Raw genomic sequence first — 16,590 nt, 5'->3', positions numbered from 1 at the left:
CCCCATCCCCCATAGCAAAGTCCCCAACCACAGCCCCATCCAACCATAGCAAAGTCCCCAACCACAGCCCCATCCACCATAGCAGAGTCCCCCAACCACAGCCCCATCCCACCATAGCAAAGTCCCCCAACCACAGCCCCATCCCACCATAGCAAAGTCCCCCAACCACTGCCCCATCCCACCAAAGGCAAAGTCCCCCAACCACAGCCCCATCCCACCATAGCAGAATCCCCAACCACAGCCCCATCCCACCATAGCAGAGTCCCCCAACCACAGCCCCATCCCACCATAGCAGAGTCCCCCAACCACAGCCCCATCCCACCATAGCAGAGTCCCCCAACCACAGCCCCATCCCACCATAGCAGAGTCCCCCAACCACAGCCCCATCCCACCATAGCAGAGTCCCCCAACCACAGCCCCATCCCACCATAGCAGAGTCCCCCAACCACAGCCCCATCCCACCATAGCAGAGTCCCCCAACCACAGCCCCATCCCACCATAGCAGAGTCCCCCAACCACAGCCCCATCCCACCATAGCAGAGTCCCCCAACCACAGCCCCATCCCACCATAGCAGAGTCCCCCAACCACAGCCCCATCCCACCATAGCAGAATCCCCAACCACAGCCCCATCCCACCATAGCAGAATCCCCAACCACAGCCCCATCCCACCATAGCAGAGTCCCCAACCACAGCCCCATCCCACCATAGCAGAGTCCCCAACCACAGCCCCATTCCACCATAGCAGAGTCCCCAACCACAGCCTCATCCCACCATAGCAAAGTCCCCAACCACAGCCCCCATCCCACCATAGCAAAGTCCCAGTTCAGACAAACTCACCTGCGGGTTCAAGTCAGAGTATGGAGGCTTCCATCCAACATCAAGGTCTCCTCATCACTGATAGCAAACTAGCCATCCCCTCCCCCGCCAGGTGCTTAATAAACAGGCCTGCAAGGGAAACCCCTCCCCCTCCAAGTAACCCTTTCTTATCCCAACCCAGGCTGACTCTCTACCATATATATAGAAATAATATATCAATCTTCTGTACATCACTCCAACCAGAGGAGGTCCAACTCTTCCAAACACAAACCCCGAGACGTGTCCCGACACTATCCACCCCCCCAAATACTCCTCACTACCTACACCCCCATACTCCTCACTACCCACACCCCCATACTCCTCACTACCCCCCATACTCCTCACTACCCCCCATACTCCTCACTACCTACACCCCCATACTCCTCACTACCCCCCCCCCCATATTCATCACTACCTACCCCTCATACTCCTCACTACCTACACCCCCATACTCCTCACTACCTACACCCCCCATATTCATCACTACCTTCACCCCCCATACTCCTCACTACATACACCCCCATATTCATCACTACCTACACCCCCCATATTCATCACTACGTACACCCCCCAAATAAAATACTCCTCACTACCTACACCCTCCATATTCATCACTACCTACCCCCCATACTCCTCACTACCTACCCCCCCATACTCCTCACTACCTACCTCCCCATATTCATCACTACCTACCCCCCCATACTCCTCACTACCTACCCCCCATATTCATCACTACCTACCCCCCCATACTCCTCACTACCTACCCCCCATATTCATCACTACCTAACCCCCCCCCCCCATATTCATCACTACCTACCCCTCATATTCATCACTACCTACCCCCCATATTCATCACTACCTAACCCCCCCCCCCATATTCATCACTACCTACCCCTCATATTCATCACTACCTACACCCCCCCCAAATACTCCTCACTACCTAACCCTCCCTTACTCCTCACTACCTACCCCACACCACATATATCACTACCTACCCCCATACTCCTCACTACCTACCCCCCCATATTCATCAAGACCTACACCCCCATATTCATCACCACCTACACCCCCATATTCATCACTACCTACCCCCCCATATTCATCACTACATACACCCCCCCATATTCATCACTACATACACCCCCCCTATATTCATCACCACCTACACCCCCATATTCATCACCACCTACCCCCCCATATTCATCACTACATACCCCCCCATATTCATCACTACATACACCCCCATATTCATCACTACATACACCCCCATATTCATCACTACATACACCCCGTGTATTCATGAATATGGGGGGTGTAGGTAGTGATGAATATGGGGGGTAGGTAGTGATGAATATGGGGGTGTAGGTAGTGAGGAGTATGGGGGTAGGTAGTGAGGAGTATTTGGGGGGGTAGTGATGAATATGGGGGGGTAGTGATGAATATGGGGGGGTAGTGATGAATATGGGGGTGTGGGTAGTGAGGAGTATTTGGGGGGTAGGTAGTGAGGAGTATGGGGGGGGTAGTGAGGAGTATTTGGGGGGTAGGTAGTGTCGGGACACGTCTCGGGGTTTGTGTTTGGAAGAGTTGGACCTTCTCTGGTTGGAGTGATGTACAGAAGAGTGATATATTATTTCTATATATATAGTGGAGAGTCAGCCTGGGTTGGGATAAGAGAGGGTTACTTGGAGGGGGAGGGGTTTCCCTTGCAGGCCTGTTTATTAAGCACCTGGCGGGGGAGGGGATGGCTAGTTTGCTATCAGTGATGAGGAGACCTTGATGTTGGATGGAAGCCTCCATACTCTGACTTGAACCCGCAGGTGAGTTTGCCTGAACTGGGACTTTGCTATGGTGGGATGGGGCTGTAGTTGGGGACTCTGCTATGGTGGGATGGGGCTGTGGTTGGGGACTCTGCTATGGTGGGATGGGGCTGTGGTTGGGGACTCTGCTATGGTGGGATGGGGCTGTGGTTGGGGACTCTGCTATGGTGGGATGGGGCTGTGGTTGGGTACTCTATGGTGGGATCATGGGGCTGTGGTTGGGGACTCTGCTATGGTGGGATCATGGGGCTGTGGTTGGGGACTCTGCTATGGTGGGATCATGGGGCTGTGGTTGGGGACTCTGCTATGGTGGGATGGGGCTGTGGTTGGGGACTCTGCTATGGTGGGATCATGGGGCTGTGGTTGGGGACTCTGCTATAGTGGGTTGGGCACTTTGCTATGATGGGATGGGGCTGTGGTTGGGGACTTTGCTATGGTGGGATCATGGGGCTGTGGTTGGGGACTCTGCTATGGTGGGTTGGGGACTCTGCTATGGTGGGATGGGGCTGTGGTTGGGGACTCTGCTATGGTGGGATCATGGGGCTGTGGTTGGGGACTTTGCTATGGTGGGATCATGGGGCTGTGGTTGGGGACTCTGCTATGGTGTGATGAGGCTGTGGTTGGGGACTTTGCTATGGTGGGATTGGGCTGCGGTTGGGGACTTTGCTATGGTGGCATGGGGCTGTGGTTGGGGACTTTGCTATGGTGGGATGGGGCTGTGGTTGGGGACTTTGCTATGGTGGCATGGGGCTGTGGTTGGGGACTTTGCTATGGTGGCATGGGGCTGTGGTTGGGGACTTTGCTATGGTGGGATGGGGCTGTGGTTGGGGACTTTGCTATGGTGGGATGGGGCTGTGGTTGGGGACTTTGCTATGGTGGGATGGGGCTGTGGTTGGGGACTTTGCTATGGTGGGATGGGGCTGTGGTTGGGGACTTTGCTATGGTGGGATGGGGCTGTGGTTGGGGACTTTGCTATGGTGGGATGGGGCTGTGGTTGGGGACTTTGCTATGGGGGGATGGGGCTGCGGTTGGGGACTCTGCTATGGTGGGATGGGGCTGTGGTTGGGGGACTTTACTATGGTGGGATGGGGCTGTGGTTGGGGGACTTTACTATGGTGGGATGGGGCTGTGGTTGGGGGACTTTACTATGGTGGGATGGGGCTGTGGTTGGGGGACTTTACTATGGTGGGATGGGGCTGTGGTTGGGGGACTTTGCTATGGGGGATGGGGCTGTGGTTGGGGACTCTGCTATGGTGCAGCAAACTTGTTTATAGGAGGGGGGGTTACTTGTATATGGAGACTCGGATCTAATGAGGGGTTGCTAATCTAACACTTTGAATGACAATTACACGGTCATGCTACATTGTACCCAATTGTGACCTCACATTCCCTTTATATCAGTGCCCCCGTTTTCTTAGAGACCCCCTCCCCGTACATCGCCCCCTCTATAAGATCTCCATTCAGCCTTGCCAGTGGGAACCGAGAGCCGCTGGAAGGAAGAAAGTGAGAGCCGGGTTGGGGGCGGAGCTGGGAGGCAGGGCCATGTGGGGGCTACTTACCTCCCAAATATTGAGTGTGTGAGCAGCAGAAAGGGTGTCATTGGTTGCTAGGACACTAACCAATGACTGCAAAGGAAATCATGGGGGAGGGGGGACTGAAGGCGCAGGTGACCGGAGTCCTCACTGGGTTGAGGATCGGCCCATTGAGTGAAGAGCAGTACCAGGACTTGGTCCGGCACTAGCTCCACCCCCAGGACAGATAACTGGATTCATGGGACTGGATGTATGTTGAGTCCGGGTATCAGGCGGGCTGAAACCCGGGTACAAGTGTCTAAACCCGGACTGTCCGGGTCAATACTGGACAGGTGACAACCCCCTAGGGTGTATGTGCACAACTCCTCTGGGGCCCTTCGCTGATCATCCCTGTGTGTACATTGGATGGATGGACTGTTCGTGATTCTACGAATATTAAAAAAAGATTACAAAAAAACTTCTGTGTTTGCTCCGGTCACTTTACCACACACTTGATGTCCTCAGTACAGATTGCACTGGTTGGCAGATGGCGCTGGTACTGGTTGGCACTGGCTGGCAGGTGGTACTGGATGGCACTGGCAGGTTTCACACTGAGCCGATAGTGTAACTGTGTGTGAGATTGACATCAGGGGTAAGCGGGACCCAGCAACTATCCAACACCAGCCAATGATTGGGCTCTTTAAGGGAGCGGGAATACATACACGTAGCGGCCCACCCATGTCCCATTGGCTGGTGTTGGATAGCTGCTGGGTCCTGCCGACCCCGACATCGGCTCTCGCTCTCATGGGCCGATGTCTCCAAAATGGCCAAATATCGTCCGAGATATCGGTCAACCTCCTAGTTTCAGAGGACCGGAGAGGCTCTGGACAAGTCCCGGAGGCGAGCATGGGAGGAGGGAGCAGGAGGAGCTGAGGGGACGATTTGGCCGATATCTGTAGACGAGGTTGATGTTGTGGTTGGTATTTAGAATTTTATACGGTGGGGGAGGAGAAACCAGTGAAGTGATTGGCAGAGAGGAGCAGCAGTCACGGATTGGTTGGTGAGGTGTCTGAATCTAGCGGCAGCATTTATAATAGGCTGAAGGGGGAGGATCCCGCGGAAGGGTCGGCCGGTGAGGAGAGAGTTGTGGTGGGAAATAACCAAGGTGTCAAGTTGTTTTGCGGTGTCGTTGGTCAGTGTTAAACATGGCCCAGGTTTTGACCTGTGGTTGGGGCCCCTCGGACGCCCGGGTCACTTACTTGTGTGCCGGCTGTACAACCCCTGATGGTGGCCCTGGATGTGGGGTCTGAAGGAGAGTTCAGAGTCTAGGATTACATCCTGCACCCTGGCATGTGTGGAGGGACCAATGGTTGTGCCGTTGATCTTAACCACTTCCATACCGGGCTTTTATACCCACCTCCATACCGGGCCTATTCTGGCACTTCTCTCCTACATGTACAAATCATCATTTTTTTGCTAGAAAATTACGCAGTACCCCCAAACATTATATATGTTTTTTTTAGCAGACACCCTAGGGAATAAAACGACGGTCATTGCAACGTTTTATCTTACACAGTATTTGCGCAATAATTTTTTAAACGCCTTTTTTTTGGAAAAAAATTGTTTCATGAATTAAAAAAATAACAAAACAGTAAAGTTAGCCCAATTTTTTTTGTAAAATATGAAAGATGATGTTACACCGAGTAAATAGATACCTAACATGTCACGCTTTAAAATTGCACACACTCATGGAATGGCGCCAAGCTTCGGTACTTAAAAATCTCCATAGGCAACGCTTTGAAATTTTTTACAGGTTACCAGTTTAGATTTACAGAGGAGATCTAGTGCTAGAATTGTTGCTGGCACTCTAGCGCACGCGGCGATACCTCACATGTGGTTTAAACAGCGTTTACATATTTCGGCGGGACTTGCGTGTGCGTTCGTTTCTGCGTGCAAGCTACTGGGGACAGGGGCGTTAAAAAAAAGTTTTTTTTTTTTATATATTTATTTTTTTACACTTTTTTTTTATCACTTTTATTCCTATTACAAGGAATGTAAACATCCCTTGTAATAGAAATGTGTGTGACAGGTCCTCTTTATGGAGAGAGGCGGGGTCAATAAGACCTTCCCCTCCCCCCACATCTCTCCTCCAGGCTGGAAAGCATGAAATCGGTGGGAAAAAATTCACCGATCTCATGATTACAGTTGCTTAGCAGCCGCAATCGCGGCTTTGTTTACTTACGGGGACCCGGGCGTGATGTCATCACATCGCGCCCGGGTCCTCCGACGGTCATAGAGATGACTGGTGACCATCTGGTCACCAGTCATCTCTATGCTTCCTGCCAGCGCCGGACGATTCGTTCTCCGGGCCCCCGATGGCACAGGAGAGCCCGGAGAAGCACCGGATGGCGGTGGGAGGGGGGGATGTCCCCTCCCGCTGCCTGTAAGAACGATCTAGCGGCGGAACCGCCGCTATGATCATTCTTATGTTGTGCAGAATCGCCGGCAGAAGAGAAGGATATCTGAATGACGGTATTGAAGTGGTTAATGGTAAAGTCATGAGGGGGGGGGGGATCGGGAAGGAGGAAATATAGCAAGCTCCGTTTTAGAAAGTTTGAGGAAGTGGTGTGACGTCCATACCGAGATGTCATTTAGTACGTTTGTGATGCGTGAGGAGATCGAGGGGTTGAGGAGTGGAGGGATCAATAGAGGTGGTATTGGAAGCCATGGGAGGTTATCACCTGGTATATAGAGAGAATGAGGGGCCCAAGGATGGGAGCCTGGGGGAACCCCAACAGAGATGGAGGAACAGAGAAGATGGTGTTGTATGTGACACTAAAAGTGCACTGAGATAGGAGAACCAGGAAAAAAGAGCCAGGAAGGCCGGAGGAGTGGAGTGGAGTTTGTTGAGGAGGAGCCGGTGGTCAACTGTTGTAGGCAGCAGAGAGGTCCGACCTAGAGTATGAATGAGTATGGAGTACTGGCCATTGGTTTTAGCAGTTAGTAGGTCATTGGTGAGTTTCAGTAGAATGTTGTGGGCAGAACCAGGACTGTAGGGGGATTGAGAAGGTGGTTGTCGGTGAGGTGGAAACCCGTAAGGTCGTGGACAAGGCGTTCAAGAAGCTTGGAGGCAACCGGGAGCAGGGAGATGAGTCTAAGGCCCCATGCACACGAGAAGCAAATGCAAACTCATCTAAACACAAGTTTTCAAACGCAAAAACCGGCGTTTAAAACGCCCGTTTTTTGCCGCGAATTTCGTGGCGTTTTACCGTGTTTGCGTTTATAAGCATTTGGTTAAGAAACATCATAAGACCCTCCCTAAGTTAAAAAAACAGTATTATTTAACCATTTCAGCTATTTTGTGAGACCAGAGCAGCTGAGAGAGCAGCAGTGTACGTGTATTTAGCGTGTCACTTGCCATGTCACCTGCCAAGTTGTGAATTGTCCACCTGGCCACGTCACCTGGCCACGTCACCTGCCACGTCACCTGCCACAAGTTGTGGATTGTCCACTGGCCACGTCACCTGCCATGTCACCTGGCCACGTCACCTGCCACAAGTTGTGGATTGTCCACTTGCCATGTCACCTGCCACGTCACCTGCCCACGACACCTGCCACAAGTTGTTGATTGTCCACTTGCCACGTCACCTGCCACAAGTGGATTATGCACTTGCCAAATCACCTGGCCATGTCACCTGCCACAAGTTGTGGATTGTCCACTTGCCACGTCACCTGGCCACGTCACCTGCCACGTCACCTGCCACAAGTTGTGGATTGTCCACTTGCCACGTCACCTGCCACAAGTGGATTATGCACTTGCCAAATCACCTGGCCATGTCACCTGCCAAAAGTTGTGGATTGTCCACGTCACCTGCCATGTCACCTGGCCACGTCACCTGCCACAAGTTGTGGATTGTCCACTTGCCACGTCACCTGCCACAAGTTGTGGATTGTCCACTGGCCATGTCACCTGGCCACGTCACCTGCCACAAGTTGTGGATTGTCCACTTGCCATGTCACCTGGCCACGTCACCTGCCACGTGACCTGGCCACGTCACCTGTCACATTACCTGGCCATGTCACCTGCCACAAGTTGTGGATTGTCCACTGGCCACATCACCTGCCACGTCCACTGGCCACGTCACCTGCCACAAGTTGTGGATTGTCCACTGGCCACGTCACCTGCCACAAGTTGTGGATTGTCCACTTGCCACGTCACCTGCCTCAAGTTGTGTATTGTCCACTTGCCACGTCAACTGGCCACGTCACCTGCCACAAGTTGTGGATTGTCCACTGGCCACGTCACCTGGCCACGTCACCTGCCACATCACCTGGCCACGTCACCTGCCACAAGTTGTGGATTGTCCACTTGCCACGTCACCTGGCCACATCACCTGCCACGTCACCTGGCCACATCACCTGCCACGTCACCTGCCACAAGTTGTGGATTGTCCACTGGCCACGTCAACTGGCCACATCTCCTGCCACAAGTTGTGGATTGTCCACTGGCCACATCACCTGGCCACGTCACCTACCACAAGTTGTGGATTGTCCACTGGCCACGTGACCTGGCCACGTCACCTGCCTCAAGTTGTGGATTGTCCACTTGCCACGTCACCTGCCTCAAGTTGTGTATTGTCCACTTGCCACGTCATCTGCCATGTCACCTGGCCACGCCACATGCCACAAGTTGTGGATTGTCCACTGGCCATGTCACCTGGCCACGTCACCTGCCACGTAACCTGGCCACGTCACCTGCCACATCACCTGGCCACGTCACCTGCCACAAGTTGTGGATTGTCCACTGGCCATGTCACCTGGCCACGTCACCTGCCACGTAACCTGGCCACGTCACCTGTCACATCACCTGGCCACAAGTTGTGGATTCTCCACTGGCCACGTCACCTGCCACAAGTTGTGGATTGTCTACTTGTCACGTCACCTGCCACAAGTGGATTATCCACTTGCCAAATCACCTGGCCACGTCACCTGCCACGTCACCTGCCACGTCACCTGCCATGTCACCTGGCCACATCACCGGCCACAAGTTGCGGATTGTCCACTGGCCACGTCACCTGCCACGTCAACTGGCCATGTCACCTGCCACAAGTTGTGGATTGTCCACTTGCCACATGACCTGGCCACGTCACCTGCCACGTTACCTGGCCATGTCACCTGCCACAAGTTGTGGATTGTCCACTGGCCACGTCACCTGCCACATCACCTGGCCACGTCACCTACCACAAGTTGTGGATTGTCCACAATGCAATGCAAGCAATTACATTTTTTATGTTTTTTTTTTATGGTTTTTCATCATTTTTGAGATTTCTAATGTAAAAAAATAGGTCACCTTTAAAAACGCCTATAAACGAAATTTATAATTTCGCGGTACCGGCGTTTTGCCGTGATTGGTGGCGTTTTACCGTGATTTGCGTCTGAAACGCGAAAACTGAACGCGAAAACTGAACCCAAAATTTTGCGTCTGAAAAAACGGACATAAACCCAACTGCTTTAAAACGCCAAAAAACGTGATTGTGTGCATGGACACATAGGATAACATTAAATGTGTTCAGGGGCAGTTAAAAAAAATGCCCAAATGCCTCTGAACTCGAGTTTAGCAGCGTCTCGTGTGCATGGGGCCTTAAGTTATTCAAACAGGCGGTGGCGGTGCCTCGATAGTGGGCGCAGGAGCGCCGTCCCGTCACTCCAGTCAACAATACATAGATTGCATTGCCGCTGCCACCCACTATTCAGATGGCCGCCCCCTGGTGAGCGCCGGCCATCTAAATAACAGCGGCTGATAGGCTTCCCGATTACAGCCTGTGGGCTCTAATCGGGTTCCAAATAGTTAACTTGGGGACAGACAGGGTGTGGGTTCCCTGGTTAACACTGATGCGTGTCTCAGCCATTTAGGTTCACCGGGTCTGGTTACCGGTAACCTGATTGGCTGAAGCGACATTCGAGGGAGGATGGCTGACCCAAGAAAGGTACGTTTCTGGACGGGGCAAACTGGCGACAATTGATGGCATGGCACAGTGGTGGCGTTTGATTGGACACAGTGGTGGCGTTTGATTGGACACAGTGGTGGCGTTTGATTGGACACAGTGGTGGCGTTTGATTGGACACAGTGGTGGCGTTTGATTGGACACAGTGGTGGCGTTTGATTGGACACAGTGGTGGCGTTTGATTGGACACAGTGGTGGCGTTTGATTGGACACAGTGGTGGCGTTTGATTGGACACAGTGGTGGCGTTTGATTGGACACAGTGGTGGCGTTTGATTGGACACAGTGGTGGCGTTTGATTGGACACAGTGGTGGCGTTTGATTGGACACAGTGGTGGCGTTTGATTGGACACAGTGGTGGCGTTTTGATTGGACACAGTGGTGGCGTTTGGACACAGTGGTGGCGTTTGGACACAGTGGTGGCGTTTGGACACAGTGGTGGCGTTTGGACACAGTGGTGGCGTTTGGACACAGTGGTGGCGTTTGGACACAGTGGTGGCGTTTGGACACAGTGGTGGCGTTTGTTTGGACACAGTGGTGGCGTTTGTTTGGACACAGTGGTGGCGTTTGTTTGGACACAGTGGTGGCGTTTTGTTGGACACAGTGAGGCTGCAATAATAAAAAAAATTGTTTGCGGGCCCCCCAAAAAATTTTGAGCACCAGCCACCACTGCAAACAGGTGAGATCCAATGAGGGTTTTTTTTAAGCATGGGGGGGGGGGTAACCAGTGCATGTTTGAGCCGGGAGAGAAAGGTGCCAGAGGAGAGGGAAAGGTTGAAGATGTGGGGTAGAACGTTTTTAGGATAGAGCAGCAAGGTGTTCACAGTAACTGTCAGGGTCTAGGGGACAGGTGGTGAGGTGGAGGCCAACTTTATTATTCTTCCCCTTGGTGAAGATTCTGGGCTAACACAGTTCATATTCTGTGATATGATAACCATATAAAATATTTCCAAAGTACTCGCATATCAAAGCGAGTTTTCCCATTGAAGTCAATGGCAACGAAAATAATTTGTTCCGCATTGACTTCAATGGGATGCAAAACCGAATGCGGCCAGAGGTGGGGGGGCGCCAGAGCGCCGAAAAGGCCTGCGGACAATTCGGCTTGTTTCCTGCACCCCCGTACCTCAGGCCAAATGAGGTACTGCAGGCCAATGTTTGGCTTTTCTTGGCTCCTGCGCCCCCGTACCTCAGGCCAATGTTCGGCTTTTCTTGTCTCCTGCGCCCCCGTACCTCAGGCCAAATGAGGTACTACAGGCCTATTTAGCTTGAATTCTGCTTGTCTTGCGAGTCAACACTCGCAAACCGAGTCAGATTTTTTTTTTTAAAGTTCCTCGCAAATCAAAACGCTCTTAAACCGAGGTTCCACTTTATATAAATTCTATGCCCCATTGGGGTGGCACACTTATCAACCAATCACAGTAAGTCTGAATATAATTACATGGCTGTTATAGATTATTGAACGTTGTAGATTGTTTTCTATCCGAATAAATAAGTCTGATGAAGTTTAATCTTCTCACTTTACTCTTCTGTCCTCAGCGATGGCGTCTTCTCATCTGAAAGAGAATCTGGAATGTTCCGTCTGTCTGAACATCTTCAAAGATCCTGTAACCCTGAGATGTGGACACCACTTCTGCCGGGACTGTATTGGCCGCGTGTTGGATACACAGTGGGGGACTGGAGGATATTCCTGTCCTGAATGTAGAGAAAATTTCAAGAAACGTCCCGTCCCTCAGACAAACATGCCTCTGTGTCAGAGGTCGGAGGCCCTCCGGAATACACAGGGTGGTCAGGACAAAACCGGGATCTCCTGTACTACTTCCAGTATTCACGCGCCTGTACCTGCTGTGAAATCCTATGTGATGTGTGACGATGACCTGAGAGTCCCCAGCAAGTCACCGGAACACGTCTTATGTGACCCCACCACTCCCCCGGAGAACAGGAAATGCTCCATCCATAAGGAGATCCTGGAGTATTACTGCACTGAGGACTCCTCCTGTATCTGTATATTCTGCAGGCTAGATGGAGAACATCGGGGACACCAGGTGGAGACTCTGGACGAGGCCTCTGAGAAGAAGAACAAGAAACTGATAAATGTTCTGCAAAAACTGAAGACGGAGAGAGAAGAGACGGAGAAAAGAGTCCAGAGTCTGCAGGAACACAGGTGGAAAGTACAAGGAAAAGCAGATGATGAAACGGAGAGGGCCACTGCCCTGTTCAGAGACCTCAGGAGACGTCTGGAAGACCTCGAGAAGAGAGTTCTGAAGGAGATCTCCGGGCAGGCAGAGCAAGTCTCTCTATCGCTGTCTGATCTGATCCAACAGCTGGAAACAAAGATGGAGGAGCTGTCCAGGAAGATGGAGGACATTGAGGAGCTGTGTAACATGACGGATCCACTGACTTTCCTACAGAAATCGGACACGGGTGACTTGTGTGATACTGAGGATGGAGATCATGAGAACAGAGAGGGACGTGATAAACTCCTCCATGATGGAGGGGATCTGGATCTGGATGTGGCGGGGATCTTGCACACATTACACACGGGTTTATCTGATATCATGTCTGAGGTATATGTACAGAAATGTACAGGCACACTTGTCTATCCACATTTTACTACAAAAGGCAAAGGTCCCTTCAATGCTGAACCATCCAGGAGGTGCCCCCAACCCACCCTCACCATACAACCATCCAAAAGTCCTCTCCAACCCACCCCCACCGTACAACTCTCACACCACCAGGCTGAAGGACCAAATATTGGGGCTACACCGCAAACATCAGGGGTGTCGGGGGTTACAGACATATTACTGGATGTGAGGACAGCTGGTAATAACCTACATATATCAGATGATAGGAAAACTGTATCCTGGTTATATAAGAGCCAGAATCACCCGGAAGCGCCAGAGAGATTTCGGTGTCCTCAGGTGATGAGCAGTCAGAGTTTTTCCTCGGGGAGACATTACTGGGAAGTGGATGTCGGGAGGGCATGGATGTGGAGAACCGGCATGTGTTACCCCAGTATAGACAGGAGAGGAGATCAGTCACTGATTGGATATAATAAGAAGTCCTGGTGTCTGGAGAGGTGGGGGTGTAATCAGTACTCAGTGGTACATGATGATAATAAGACGCGATTACCCTGCCGTGTCTCCAGTGAGAGAGTCAGGATAGATCTGGATTATGAGGCCGGGCGGATCTCTTTTTATGATCTGTGTGACCCGATCCGACATCTCCACACCTTCACCACCACCTTCACTGAGCCCCTCCATGCTGGGGTATGTGTGGTAGATGATTGTATAAAGATATGTGGGGAGGAATCAGATGTGAGAAATCTGCCCAGAGTCTGGTGACATCACAGGGTGGAGAATCTGATTGGTGCAATACTCAGCCTATAGGAGGAAGCAGAGGACAAGAAACCACATGAGTGATTTCTGTATAAAGTTGCTCCTTCCGGGGCCGTTGGCTTGATCCTAAACCTCACTTCACTACCTAGTGCAGTGATGGCGAACCTCGGCACCCCAGATGTTTTGGAATTACATTTCCCATGATGCTTATGCACTCTGCAGTGTAGTTGAGCATCATGGGAAATGTAGTTCCAAAACATCTGGGGTGCCGAGGTTCCCCGTCACTGACCTAGTGTGTCACTGACCTCGTGTGTTCACAGGTAGTGAACTCTCCAACAGCAACATGGATTAGGGGAAGGCTAAAACCCCTGTCAGTTTTATTTAAGTCCGTGTCCCTGTTTTAGATTTTCCTCCATTTCCAGCCTGATAAAATGTTGTCATCTGGACAGGAAGTGTCATGAAGCCCCAGATGGCAGTAAAAACCTGATGGGTTCTGATCCTTCCCCAAGTGCTTATATGCTAATGTGAGGCTCTTTCTATAATAACAGGTTCTCTGTCTAGAATGACTTTACAGAAAGATGTTATTAGAGGAAATTGTTCTTCTCCGGATCCTTGGAAGGTCTTGTTGGGGAACATAGAGACAGTTGGTCTCCTTCTTCTACAATGAGGGATTTGGGAGTCTGGAGGTGGGACAAGCAGATAAGGTGTTCAGAAATAACAGAAATGAATGTCTCTTGTAATGAATGATGTGCTGCTTGTACAAATTCTTCAGTGAATGATTCCATCTGTAAAATGTTGATGTTTGGGACGGTCCTCCATGACAACTGTCCAGGATTGGGGGGTAAAAGCCTCCCATTTTGATGAAGAGGTCGGATCCTTGGTCCTCCTGCCATGTCTAAGGATTTCCGCACACCTCCATCTCTAATTTTTTACTTTGTAACTTTTCTAAATAAACTTTCAGAACCTTCATTTGGATCAGAGGTTGTTATTTCCTTTATTGCTAGGGATGAGTTGAATGTACCTGGGTTTGATCTGAGGCGGGTTTGTCAAACATTAACCACTTGACCACTGGGCACTTAAACCCCCTTCCTAACCAGACCAATTTTCAGCTTTCGGTGCTCTCACAATTTGAATGACAATTACTCAGTCATACAACATTGTACCCATTTGAAATTTTTGTCTTTTTTTTTTTTTTTTTACACAAATAGAGCTTTCTTTTGGTGGTATTGGATCACCTCTGCGGTTTTTATTTTTTGCGCTATAAAAGAAAAACGACAGAAAATTCTGTAAAAATAAATAAAAACTTGTTTCTGTCATATTCGCAGGTTATTTCTCACACACAGCATATGCATACCACAAATGACACCCCAAAACACATTCTGCTATTCCTCCCGAGTATGGCGATACCCCAAGTGTGCGACTTTTACACAGCGTGGCCACATACAGAGGCCCAACATGCAGGGAGCACCATCAGGCGTTCTGGAGCACCCAGGCCAATTCTGACATTTCTCTCCTACATGGAAAAAATCACCATTTATTTGCTAGAAAATTACATAGAACCCCAAAACATTATATATGCAGAGTATCGGGGTATGGCAGGCAGAGTATCGGGGTATTGCAGAGTATTGCGCAGGGAAGGATGGCTGGATCTGTGACTGCAGTTGTCACAGATCCAGCCACAGCAGCTGCTGACACCCGCTCCCCCTCCCCTCTCTCTGTACCGAACGGTACAGAGAGGAGAGGGAGGAACCGGCGTCATCAAATGACGCCGGTTTGTTTACAAGTGATCGCTCCGTCATTTGACGGAGCGATCACGTGGTAAATAGCCGCGATCAGCGGCTATTTACTGTCATCCGTGATGCGCCGGGTCTTCTAGACCCGACGAGCACGGACACTTCCGCGAGCGCGCCCCAGGGGACGCGCAAACGCGGAAGTGCACGAGGACGTCCCAGGGACGTCCTGTCAGGGTAACTCGACCGCGCTGTAGCAGTATTTTTGCTATAGCGCGGTCGGCAAGTGGTTAATAAAGTTTAATTGAACCAGAAGACTTTTGTCACCTAATAAATGACACAGGGGTGGACTGACAACTCATGGGTCCCAGGCAATAGGAGGTCCTGGGGGGTCCCTGCGTCCCCACCCACACTCAAGCCACACAAAGTCCCACCTACATATTGCAGCTCGGCTGCATAGAGGGGGACTTTTAAATATCTACTGCCGAATAGCCTGCATGAAAGTTCCTGGCTTGGGGGCTGATGTGAGAGGTAGGTGGGTGAAAGGTAGGTAGAAAGGTGATGAAAGAGGGGGAGAGAGAATGATGATAGAGTAGGGTGGAGGGCAAGGAAGTTAAAGATAAGGGGTAATAGAATGGGGCAAGAACAAGGAAGGGGGGGTAAGAGTGGGGTGGTGAGGGAGGGCTCCCCTATACTACACCAGCATGGGAGGGGGTGAGGGAGACAGAAGGGGGGAGTAAGTGATTTAGAGGGTGGAGGTGAGGGAGGGGTTTAGAGCAGTGATGACAAACCTTGGCACCCCAGACGTTTTGGAACTATATGTCCCATGATGCTAAACTACACTGCAGAGTGCATGAGCAACATGGGTAATGTAGTTCCATAACATCTGGGGTGCCAACAGGGATGGACTGGCCATTGGGACTACAGAGTTTCCTGGTGGGCCGGCGATGGCTCAGTTGTCTAGCTTCAGTGACAGCCGACTGCTGCCCCCCTCCGCTCCTCTGTCTCTCCCTCCCCGCAGCGCTCACATGGGAGGAACAAAGAAGCAGGGGGGGGCAGAGGAGCATGGGGGGAGGGGACAGACAGCTGACTCAACAGCTATGGCCTGGGAGTTTCTCACTTCTGCCTAATCTTGTCCCATAAGGGGGGGGGCACTGAACTGAGTCTTTGCCCCGGGTGAAATAATGTCTAGCTTCCCCACTGGTACTGCCTATAAGAGTACCAGTACCAGCCGTTCTACTCTAATAAAGTAGAACGGCTAGTGAAGGTGGAGAGGGGGTTTGGGTGGCCGGCGGGAGTTGTCCGGCCACCATGGGAGACCTGTCAAAGTGGGCCAGT

At 51.4% G+C, this 16,590-nt stretch overlaps 1 protein-coding gene across 1 annotated transcript; it reads left to right on the top strand.

Annotated features, from left to right (window-relative positions):
* The first annotated feature begins 2,570 nt into the window (after positions 1–2,570).
* Positions 2,571–14,495, top strand: LOC120922807 (E3 ubiquitin-protein ligase TRIM11-like). The gene is made up of 2 exons (XM_040334809.1): positions 2,571–2,673; positions 11,724–14,495. The coding sequence occupies exon 2, from the start codon at positions 11,726–11,728 to the stop codon at positions 13,526–13,528; it is 1,803 nt and encodes a 600-aa protein (XP_040190743.1). The 5' UTR covers positions 2,571–2,673; positions 11,724–11,725; the 3' UTR covers positions 13,529–14,495.
* Positions 14,496–16,590: the final 2,095 nt, after the last annotated feature.

The sequence above is a fragment of the Rana temporaria genome, unplaced genomic scaffold (genome assembly GCF_905171775.1).
Source record: "Rana temporaria unplaced genomic scaffold, aRanTem1.1, whole genome shotgun sequence".
In the NCBI taxonomy this organism is placed as follows: domain Eukaryota; kingdom Metazoa; phylum Chordata; class Amphibia; order Anura; family Ranidae; genus Rana; species Rana temporaria.
This window is presented reverse-complemented; position numbering and strand designations above follow the sequence as displayed.